Source organism: Nyctereutes procyonoides, unplaced genomic scaffold (assembly GCF_905146905.1).
Source record: "Nyctereutes procyonoides isolate TBG_1078 unplaced genomic scaffold, NYPRO_anot_genome, whole genome shotgun sequence".
Taxonomy (NCBI): Eukaryota; Metazoa; Chordata; class Mammalia; order Carnivora; family Canidae; genus Nyctereutes; species Nyctereutes procyonoides.
In genome coordinates this window covers 8,819,985-8,831,437 of record NW_026575122.1, presented here as the reverse complement: position 1 = coordinate 8,831,437, position 11,453 = coordinate 8,819,985, and the positions used below count along the sequence as shown (strand labels likewise).

The 11,453-nt window shown below is 38.2% G+C and overlaps 1 protein-coding gene across 2 annotated transcripts in view; it reads right to left on the bottom strand.

The window, feature by feature from the left end:
• Positions 1-4,854: 4,854 nt before the first annotated feature.
• Positions 4,855-11,453, bottom strand: part of GASK1B (golgi associated kinase 1B) — a 46,237-nt gene continuing 39,638 nt past the window's right edge. For both annotated transcript variants that reach the window (XM_055336662.1, XM_055336661.1), the window contains exons 4-5: positions 9,589-9,815; positions 4,855-6,107 (exon numbers count right to left, since the gene is read on the bottom strand). In XM_055336662.1, coding sequence (XP_055192637.1) covers positions 5,900-6,107; positions 9,589-9,815 — 435 coding nt within the window. In that variant the 3' untranslated portion in view covers positions 4,855-5,899. The remainder of the gene's footprint in view (positions 6,108-9,588; positions 9,816-11,453) is intronic.

Genomic DNA, 11,453 nt, shown 5'->3' with positions numbered 1-11,453 from the left:
CCCCTGCAGTTCTCACTATCTGCTATAGTTACCGGTGTCCCTTGCCAGACAGTTCAGATTTCTCGCTTTTGTCCAGTTAGTTGTGACGAAGTGCAAAGCCCTTCAGAACTTTCTCTCCCTCAGATACAGAAATAGAAGCATCCAGGCTGCCTCACCACGGTGACTCCCTAGGTGTTTATCTGAAGCAAAGCTCTCCTGCCAAGCTGTGGCAGACATGTGCTGGGAGAAATCTAGCTTTACTGTTTTAAGCCACTGAGATTTGATGGTGTTTTGTTACTACAGCATTACTTAGCCTACCCTGTTGATATTCCATTCTTTTCTTCCATTTCCCACTGCGATTCCTCACTGCCCATTGGCTGCTAACTGTATCACAGTAGAGCAATTCCGCTCTAACACACTTTGCTACTCGTTTTCCCCTCCTGCTGCTAAGGAAACACCCTCCACTTCTTTTGACCCTCTGTTGGAGGAGGATCCCACAGGGCGGTTGGGTCCCTGGTGTGAGCAGGGCTTCTTTGTAGTCCAGGCATCTTCTCAAAGACTACAGATCCCGAGGCCCAGGACAGAGGAAGGTAGAGCACAGATTTTCAAGCGCTTTTACTTCAACCACCAACCATTCCCAAATTTTTACGCTGATATTTAATTTGTCATATGCTCCTAAATTTATGCTCCACCTAAAATGTTTATTTCAAAGCCCAGTATGTCTCTTTTCTCCTCTCAAGTGGCTGCTTTTATTGATCTCTTTCTCCAAACCATCAGACTGTCTCAGGGCCCTGAGTGATGCCATACAATGTGGCAATACAGTCTAATACAAGGACTTAGAGAAAAAATCTTCATAAGCTGAATGCAAAAGGACAGGCAGAAAATTAAAAGGTTTGTCTTTTATGGAAGACTTTCTATCAGTGAAGGTGCTAAAGCACGAAGAACTAATGATTCTCAACCAGGGAATGACTTTGCCTCCTAAGAGGACATTTTGCAGTATCAGGAGACATTTTTGGTTGTCACAACTTAAAGGCGTGTTACTACTGACATCTAGTAGGTAGCCCAGGATAAAGTCAAGACTTAATTAGGAATTTGTGTCTCTAATTAGGACTTTGCTTCTCCAGAGGCTGTCATGTCACTCCTCCTTCAGCACAACATGCTGTGTCTACTTGCAACGGACCGTAAGGAAGACAAAGGAAATGACACAATGCGGGCAGCAAATAGCACTGTCACATGAATCACCAAAACTCAAGTCCTACATTGTAACTGTCACCTGTTACCTGATGTGGAGGATGGACTCTTAAGAGAGGCTGTAAATTATTTCACCATTCTCTTAAGAAAGACTTGAATCTTGCAAGCTTAACGATAATGTACTCTCACAAAGTTAGAGGCTATCTGAATCATAGTTGATTTTTTTAAGTTACTATGTGGTAAAAAATAAATAAAATAAATGTTGACCTCCCTTTTAATGCCCCTGAGGGCCTGAAACAGGGATACAGAACAAGATCTCTTGTTCTCCTAAACAGAAGTTGAGCCAATAACATAGGGTACTTTATGAGCCAAATAATGTCTGGTGTCCTGGGGCTAAAGAAAATGTTGGCACATCCTGCAAAATCACAGCTGTTTCAGTCTCATTTAGTGACTGGTCCCACTCTCTGCAGCCCAGTTTGCCTTTTGAAATATAGCACAGCTAGCTAATTCTGCAGCATGTGATTAAAGCCACTGACAAGGGAGGTTTTATTTTTTAGTTCTTTGTCTCAAAAGCTTTAGAAATCTTGACAAGTGCTGCTAAGAAATACAGATTACTTTTTTAGAAAGAAGATGCATAGAGATTTCTTAATGTGCACATGATTGTGCATATTTTTATCGAGAAAACTAAATGCATTTTGGAGTCATGATGGTAAAAAGGTAACTTCCTAAGATAAAAAAAAAAAAGTTGAACTAATTTAGTAATATGCAGTGCTCTTGCAAGAAAAGATCTCTGCCACTTCATTCCCTTACCATGTGCCCTCTTAGGTTGCAAAACAAAGTCTGTCCGCAAGCCCTTCTGAGTCAGACCTCTGAACTAGATAATCAACATGATAACCACTAAAAAATTAAAAGATTAAATGAAAATAAGCTCCAAAGGCTAATCACATGGTGTCATTCAGTTCTTCAATGATAGAACTGTGTTCTGAAAGGTTGCTAAAGTAATTTTTCAAAAATTTAAAATCATGATTCTCAAGCAAGATATGACTCTGTAGTCAAAAGTTTATTAGGGCAAAATATTTGAAATAATTGAAATCGCAATTCCTATGCAAATGTAAAACGAACATATGTCAAAGACTTTATCTAATTAATAACCAAGGGAACTGCTAAGATGGTAAAACCATTTCGAAGAGTATTTCAAAAGCTCAGTATTTACAGGCGATGTTAGGGTAAGATTGCTGGACTAGATATAAAACTGGCTAATGTCCAACAGGGTAATAAACTGTAAAACCATTAGGGTTGTCTTTTCCACCAGGCAGAAATTATTTGCATCTCAATGGGATAAAAATCTACAAGTTAACCTCTGCCCCACAACATTGTTAAGTAGACCATTCAATACAAAAGCAAGCCCAGCATTGTACTGAAAGAACACCCAAAAATCTCTTCTGGCTATTTCCAAGTGTCCAGTAACTTTTCCCACAAGTCAAATTCTGTTTCAAGAATGGAAGTTCTTAATTCTTGATGCTACTAGTTTTTGAAGAAAGGTCTTTTATCATCTTTATTTGACCCACATACAATTTCCATACCATATTTTCAGACTAGTGCCCTAACTGAGCCTTCCTTCATTCTGTGCTGAGATAAACATAAGAATTTCATAAGGTACCGGGTAGATAAATCTACATCTAGGTTATTTCATTCATTAGCTATATCACATATATTTAAAGGTACGATGGAATAAACAGGCTATAATACAGGCTTAGAGATTCTAAATTTTTTGAGCATAAGTCTAAGACATTTTATATTTTGATAAGTCCCCCAGGATACCTAATAAACTTAATAAGATTGAATGCTATAAAGAAAACCTTAACTATAGTTCTAAGACTCACCCCCAGCAAAGAAAAACAAAAATCAGTCTCTTAGGGTTTGAGATAGCTATTAACTAATTTGCATACCGCGGAAGACAATGCTTTATGTACACCAAGAAAAAGCATAAAATCACTGGTAACAATGTCAAATATATGCATACACGAACACAATCCAACAAAACTCTTAATTGTTCAGTTGTTTCTTTTATCATGGACAGTGGTAGCAAACCGTCTTCCGTACCTCACTTCTGAAAAGTCACCCATGTACAAAAGAAAACCCACTTACAAAATAAAAAGCACGCATCTTTATTTTCTAATATTTTTATTATAGATTTTTAAGATATGTATTTATTTTCGTATTATCAGCTTAAAGAAAATAAGTCACACAAGAACAAGCTTTTGTACGCCTGCCAAGGTAAATTGTTCTATTTTAAATTTATCAAGTTATAAATAAACCACATAATATGCTTATGTGAACCAAACCACAGCATAATCTGAGTGCATCTGAAAGGCGCAGAGTACTCTCATTGTTTCAGTGAGAGAAAAGAGGAGCATTACTTGGAATTAAAAGCCTGGCCCTGTAGCTATCCATTATTCAAAAATAATACGGCATGAATTATTCACTGATTATAAAGCAAAATACATTGTTAAAAAGCAAAGGTGACTAAAATAAACATGTGTTCCTGGACCTTTCATTTAATATTAAGCATGTCAGAATAACTGGAGGCAAATAAGCAAAACCAGACCCACATAAGGGAGAACCAAGCTGCCCCAAAGCAGTGCAGCTGGAGACGCAACATTATAGCTCATTTCTAAGGAGACTGGAATTCCCACCACTAATATCACAAATTTGGATAAAGATGCTCTACTCCATAAAAAGCATATTAAAATGAAAATATGCCACCTTGATGAGACAAGGTACAAGGCAACTTGACAATGAGTTATTTTAAGTCAGTGGCTCAAAATAGAACCTGGGTCTCCAAGCTTCTGTTAGGACAATTTTTTTTATTAAAATACTGATTAGTGAGAGAAAAGGGGATTTTTAAAAGCCAGAGCACAGCAGGTAAAAGTAGAGACTCGGGAGAGCCAAAGAGTGCACGGGACATGTGGAACCGAAGAAGGGAAATCAGACTGGTAGAGGGATAATGGGAAAGAATGGTCTGAAGGCCACTTCTCTAAGGGTTAGCCCAGCAAATAAGGATGTTAAAAAGTAGTACTTGAATGTGAGCCTAGAAAAGTTCTAATTAGGTGATCAAATGATCCCTCTCTCCTTGCCTGTCTTCTCTTAGAGTTAGCAGGCATTGTTTTGACATTTTTGTCCCTATACCTTTGAATAAATTAGAATCTACAGGTATATATATTTTTAAATTTTAGTCTTCATTGTTGTAATGCCTTTAACAGTTCTAATTTACAGTGATATTAAGCAACCCTTGATTAGAACACAGAAGATATGGGACTTAGCAATAACACACAGACTCGAGAAAACAGAATAGAATGCAGTACAACATTCTTAAATCATATTTTTAAACTTTCAGGGGAAAAAGAAGTCAGCATATCAGCTTTTAAATAAGGAGTAGGTGTGAGGGAGGTAGAATGATGACTTGTTCAAGATTTGAAACCTCTGTAAGAACATCTATCATATGTGATGACATGGGTATCTTTCCAGGACACAAAGATCCAACACATGAATACTGTACTTCCATGTCCCTGTGCCTAATTAAAAAGTTGGTAGAGGGAGTTTGGGAGGAATTATTTGAAGCTTAATATTGTCCAAATTCACTGTTTTAGTTCTAGTCATGTGCTTTCAATGAGGAGAACTGAAAAGAGTCAGGTTTCAATTTATTTTGTTCATATTTTTCATATTAGGATAAGCCAAACAACATATCTAAATGCACTCGGTATCTGGTTCTATTGTCAATATCTCAGCAACATCATTTAAGTCAGTTTAAATATAATTAGAACAAATCTAAAGAAATCCCCTATTATTAAGAAAATATACAAAACTATAGTATATCCTTTGTAAAAATGACATTTTTTCAAAGAGCATCCATTAAAAAAAGGCACACTAGAAGTATAGTTTCAAATAAGCTAATTTATACCTTAAAATTGTTTAATGTCTAAGCCACCAGACATAAATTGGACCAAAACTGAGGAAGCAAAACTACCTACTGTATAAATCGTCATACTTGGATGGTTTCAAAACAGAAAACAAAACAAATTTCTAAAAAAAAAAAAAGTGACACTGTGATTTTTGTTTCTCAGACTCACAGAGATAGCCGATCATATGCAGATAGAATATATCGGCGTTTTTGCAAATAACCCACCATTTCTCGTGTAGAATTATTGTGTGTGCTGGTGTTTTTGTAGATCACATGCCTCAGTTTTCCAATATGGAACTGCCTCCTCTGGGTCATATTGGGACGGCCCTGTTTTAACAATCAGCAACTGAAGAATGTCAAGAACCATTCCCATCAGTACTTGATCAGACCAGTCAATATGGCATAAAATACGCTTTGTTAAAGGAGTCAGTACCTCTGGTTTACACTGTTCTGTTAAAAGGCACAAATGTTTTAACAAAGCTAAATAATGATTACAACCATTCTGTAATCAGATGTTGAGACTCGCATGACATGATGTTAGAGGAAAATATGGACAAAAATCTTTGGAGCAGTATGTTTTTTAAAAGGTTTTAAGTCTGCTTATAGTGCTCAGACCGATCATATACACTTGGTTAAATTCATTCGTTTTATGTATTCATCTACACTGCCTCATTCCTAAAAAGGCTTGAGGTTTGTGTATGTGATTTGAAAACAAAAACAAAAAAAATGCATAAATATGCCTAGTATTATACCCAGAAGATGCTTTTGTTATTCATTCATAGGTAATACTTTGGCCCCATGTGCATTGATGTAGGTGAGAAGGATTTTGGCTCTCTGTTCTATTACATCGATGAGCTTTTCAATTCCTTGTCTACCGCCTTGACTCTCCCAATAAACTTTATCAAGAAACAGGGACTGAAGGAGTTTCTGCCGTAAGTGCTGGCTCTTCAAAACAGAAACTGCAGATTCGGGAAACCTGAGAAGATAAAATGATATTTCATTCTTAGTAATTGCTTAGAAATATTATGCCTTACCCAATTGCTCTGCCCTTCATTAATCTGGCACAAATCACACTATCAAATAGTACCTGGAGAATGAAAACATTTTTGTCACTGTCAAGCCTGTCAAGCTGACACTTCTCTTAACAATAATATACTAGAAGAATATGTCTCAAGGGACCTGAATTTTCTACGTTGAATTTTCCATTGAGAACTTGACATGCTAACATCTTATTTAAAGTCATTACTGTAGGCAAAGAGAGGCATAGAATTAAAAAGAGTTCTGTTAGCCTGGCAAAAATACTTTCCTCAATCTTCAGCTCCATTTCACCCATAGAAACCACTTCAATCTGTCAAGTTAGAATAGTATCCTCATAAGTGTCAATGTGGGGTTTTATGCAAAAAAGTATGAGAAGCAAATTGCTGACAAATGCATGACTGAATTTAATGTGAAATAATCCAAAATGTAGGTAGTAAAAAGAGAAAGGAATCATTCCATGATGCCCAATTAAATAAGGAATTGCTCCTGACTCAGACTACACTTCAGGAATTCTGAGAATCTGGGAGCATTTTACTGAACTGGAATACTAAATTGTTTTTAAATCAATTTACCAAAACTCAAGTTTTAGAGCCAGCATTCCACAGTGAACCTTCTTTGGAAAACCTGAGGCCAATTTGGAAAGGTCCTTGCTGAACGACCTTAAGAGAGTGCTTTGGGCTGCCTGTTCTTCATTTAGAAAGTGAAAACCAAGCACATACACTATCTGAAGACCTCTGTCAAGTTTCAGGTTCAAAGTCTTAAGGAATGTCTTGCTGAATCTCCAACTGGCCCCATCCAGCTTTCATTGAAATACTGACGGAAGCACAGTACAGCTACTGGGGTTACGTGGTATATTTCATGTAAACGTAATTGCTCCTTAAAAACTAAAACAAGAACATATCCTGGGGACACCTGGGTGGCTCAGCAGTTGGGCGCCTCCCTTCAGCTCAGGTCGTGATCCTGGGGTCCTGGGATCGAGTCCCACATCGGGCTCCCCACAGGGAACCTGCTTCTCCCTCTGCCTGTGTCCCTGCCTCTCTGTGTGTGTGTGTGTGTGTGTGTCTCATGAATAAATAAATAACACCTTAAAAAAAAAAAAAAGAACATATCCTTGTTTAAGGAATACAATTTGCCCAAAGTTTCAAGCCTCCTAAGTTCCTTTTCCAAATTCCAATGGAGTGAACTAAGGATGGCATTCAGGGGGCATAAATGCTGGGCATCCAAGTGTTCCAGCACTTCTGATGCTGCAGAAAGACCAAAGGCCACAGAGCTGGACGTGCTTAATGAGTCTGATTAAGTGTGGAATTAAATAATACTGATAAGATGCCCTGAGCTCCCTGAAGACATGTACTATATAATTTAGTGGCCATAGTATTAATTAAGTAAGCATTTTTGCTCTATGAAATATTAATAATCCATGATTTATAAATTCTATGACCCTTCAACTAATTTCACTGTGGCAAAATGTATGAGATGAGATGAGATGGTGAAAATCATGGATCTCTTTACCGACTAATCCTTTTCATAAGGAAAATCAAAAAAATTACCTGTATGTGCATTACATTAACAGGAATATTCTATGCATAAATCTGGGCTAGCAAAGTCATCATTTTTACTTTAAAAAAAAAAAGATTTTGGGATCCCTGGGTGGCTCAGTGGTTTGGCACCTGCCTTCAGCCCAGGGCATGATCCTGGAGTCCCGGGATCGAATCCCACGTCAGGCTCCCTGCATGGAGCCTGCTTCTTCCTCTGCCTGTGTCTCTGCCCCTCTCTCTCTGTGTCTCTCATGAATAAATAAATAAAATTTTAAAAAATAAAAATAAAAAAATTTTAAAAAGACTTTATTTATTCATGAGAGACACAGAGAGAGAGAAAGAGAGAGAGAGGCAGAGACACAGGCAGAGGGAGAAGCAGGGACTCGATCCTGGGTCTTCAGGATCACGCCCTGGGCCGAAGGCAGGCACTAAACTGCTGAGCCACCCAGAAATCCCCTCATTTTTGCTTTTCAATGCATAACTTACTTATTCAAAAAAAAATTAACTTCAAACTCATTACTCCTCATATTTCATTGGAAGTTAACTTCTTTGGAAATAAGACCGTATTCATATTAATATGAATGTATAGAATGGCTGGACCATATTCTCAGGTACTCCTAATTCCAAAAGAAAATTTAGAGATTTAAGAAGGCCCCATAATATCAGTAAGAGATGCCTTTGGCAAATTTTTCTACACATAGAATTCCTGTAGTTTAGTCACTTTAAAGAATCTGTCATATAGTCTACCTTTAATCCACAAAGAGATGTGAGAATGAGTATTATAACAGGGCAAGATGCGGCAAGAACTCATGAAATTGGGGCTCATGAAATTGGGGCTCATGAAACTTTCATGGGAGCAGTATTATTTCTAGTCCTGAAAGTATATAAAATCCACATTACCTGATTCGGAGAACTAGGAAGAACTAATGAAACATGCTTCAGAGTGTTGTTGATAAGAGCAACAGCATAAACAAACAAATCCCTGCAGAAGAAATGACTGGACCTGGATTTGGAAGACTGGGGTTCTACTCTCAATTTTAGACTCATTCACGTGCTCTCCAGCAGTCACTTAGCTTCACCAAGCTGGTTAACTCTTTCACTAATGCTCCCCTCTATTTGCAAGTCTCAGACATACCCTAATGTCTTGGTCACTGATTTCTGACAAGGTAGGAAGGCTATGTAGGGCGGCTATGAGCTGGGGGGCCTGAAATCCGCACTCAATCCCTGTAGCTAAAGTTGAATGGCCCAGACTCTACAGTGGGTTCCTGCCATTATTAAAAGAGTCTGTTTCCTTTATTTCCAAATAGATAAGCTCAAGATGCTTTCCCCCATAGTCTATGTCTACTGGAAAGATTTCCAAATGTTCAAAAACCCTCCTACCTGAATTCAAAAAGCCACTGTCTCCAGCAGATTAGCTCTAATTTCCCACTGCATTCAGATGTCTCTTGAGTGTATTATGCCTTTGGACATCCCCCCAGTCAACATCTGCATGCCTGTTCTTCCCTCTGCCCCATGCCCTGATAACGGAGTTTCTGCTACCCACTCACCCCTGCTTTGTCGGTTCCTATCCCAGAGGTCCCTGCATGCTTCCAACCTTACCCACACGGATGTTCACAATGAGGCCCAACCAACACGACAGATGTGAAATGTAGTGGGAGTTTTGTAGGTTGCATGGGTTAGTGATAGTGACACTGAGGCCGCAGTCTTGTTCTGTTCTGTTTAGGTCTGTTTCTCATTTCTGGGCCTCCAGTCCCCGATTCCACATCCACAGTTCCATTCAAGGGTTAGATCAGTCACACATAGCATTTGGGTTTTCTTAAAACCTTACTACTTATTTAATCGAAAAGTGATGTCCCACAGATGTTACAACATCATAAAACTTACTCTTTAATGCCTTCTAACAATTTGAAGTTTAAGTTATCCTCACTCCTGTCAAAAAAACCCTTGTTGTCTATGAAGACCAAATGCCTTGGGTCATGCTTTCGCTGGATAATGTGTGCCAGAGCCACAGAATCTTGGTCGTCACATTTTGGCCTCAGTCCATTCTGTACACAGGCATCTTCCTTTCGAGGTCGGAATCCACAGCAATTTGTATCTAAGCGATTATAAATCTGAAAATGGAAAACGAAAACAAAATCCAAGATGCTGAGTAAAAACAAAACTTGGGAAAATTAGATTTCTGAAGAATTAGTGCTTTCTAAATAGCTGCCTTGCCAGAATCCAATGAATCCAGGCTCATTTAATTAAAGGCAACTGTCAGAGTAAGTCCAAGGTTCATATCCTTCTGACTAAGCCATGGTTAAAAGCATTTCCAGCTTCTAACAGCTCCAAAGTCAGATCATCCAAGTTAGACATCTCCACCCTTAATATTCAAAGTTCCCACTGACATCATATGCAGACACATGGCCAGAAGAATCTCTGACTCTACTGATGACAGAAGATAGAAACCACTGCCTTTTTACATGGCTAAAGGCTATATAGCTTGTTTTCTTTCTCGAGTTGGGTTATAGAAAACCTGTGCTATCTCAGTGGCTCTAAAAATTTACTGCATCCTCTGACCTCTCTGGACTTTAGAATTACACTATCTAACCTGAAATAAATAACATAGAACGAATCTTTTGAAAAGATGTGACATTCAGCAATGATAACAAAAAGCACTACCCATATGGGGCCCACAGCTAGATTCTAAACAAGTGAGCACCATGAATAAAATTATTGGGTCCAGTGGGGTTTATTATGGGGATAGGGTTTCTATCCTATAGAAGAGGTAAACAGATCAATTAGAAAGGGATAATTGTGTCATCTCCATTTCTTTTGGGCAGGAAAGAAATATTTATTAATTGGGATAAATTAAAGTCTCAGCTTAGGAATTAGATAAATTTCAAGCCAAATCTCTGTTCTCTCACTTAGCTCTATGACCTTGTGTAGGGTCCTTTACATCACCTACTCTCAATTTAATTGGCTGTATAATGGGAATGATACTATGGCACTGTACCTTGTACAGTTAATGGGAATTTAGTTAGCTGGAGGGATCACCACCCACAGCTGTGATCCAGGCATCTAGAAGATACTCAAAAAAAAAAAAAGTGAAAATAGCTATTATTATTGAGACACACACATATAGACTATATGAAGTGATTTACCTAGAAACTATATGTTGGCAAATTGAATTTAAATTAAAAAGAAAGAAAAAGGTATCTCATTGTAGAAAAAAAAAGAAAAAGAAAGGAAGAAGCTTCCAAGACAAAAGGCAATTTCTCCATATTAATGAAGAAATATTGAGCCTCAGGGAGGTTAAATAATCCACTCTAGGTAGCATATAACTAAGTAGCAAAGTTAAGATTTAGACACAGCTATATTTGTCTCCAAAATTTCATGATTTTCCACCCAGTACATCATGTAAAATAGTTTAAGGCTAATCAAAGAGTACACATACACTCATGATTCAAAAGATGGCTGGACCCGACACTTTGGCAGTAAATTCCCATCCTTTCTCTTCCCCTGTTTCTGCAGATCCTGTGGGGCTGGCCACTCTAAGAGGCCAATTGCTCAGAAAGGAATGCAGAAAGAGCAGTACCGAAATTTAGCCTCCTTGGAAATGACCACCCATTCATTCATTTATTCACCCAACAAATGTTTATTGAACGTCTACCACCTGTCAGTGAGCTGGGCACAAAAACAAAAATGTTGCCCATGGTCAGTACCTCCCCACCAAGACTACTCCCAGAGGAAAATGAAGTGGTCATTTA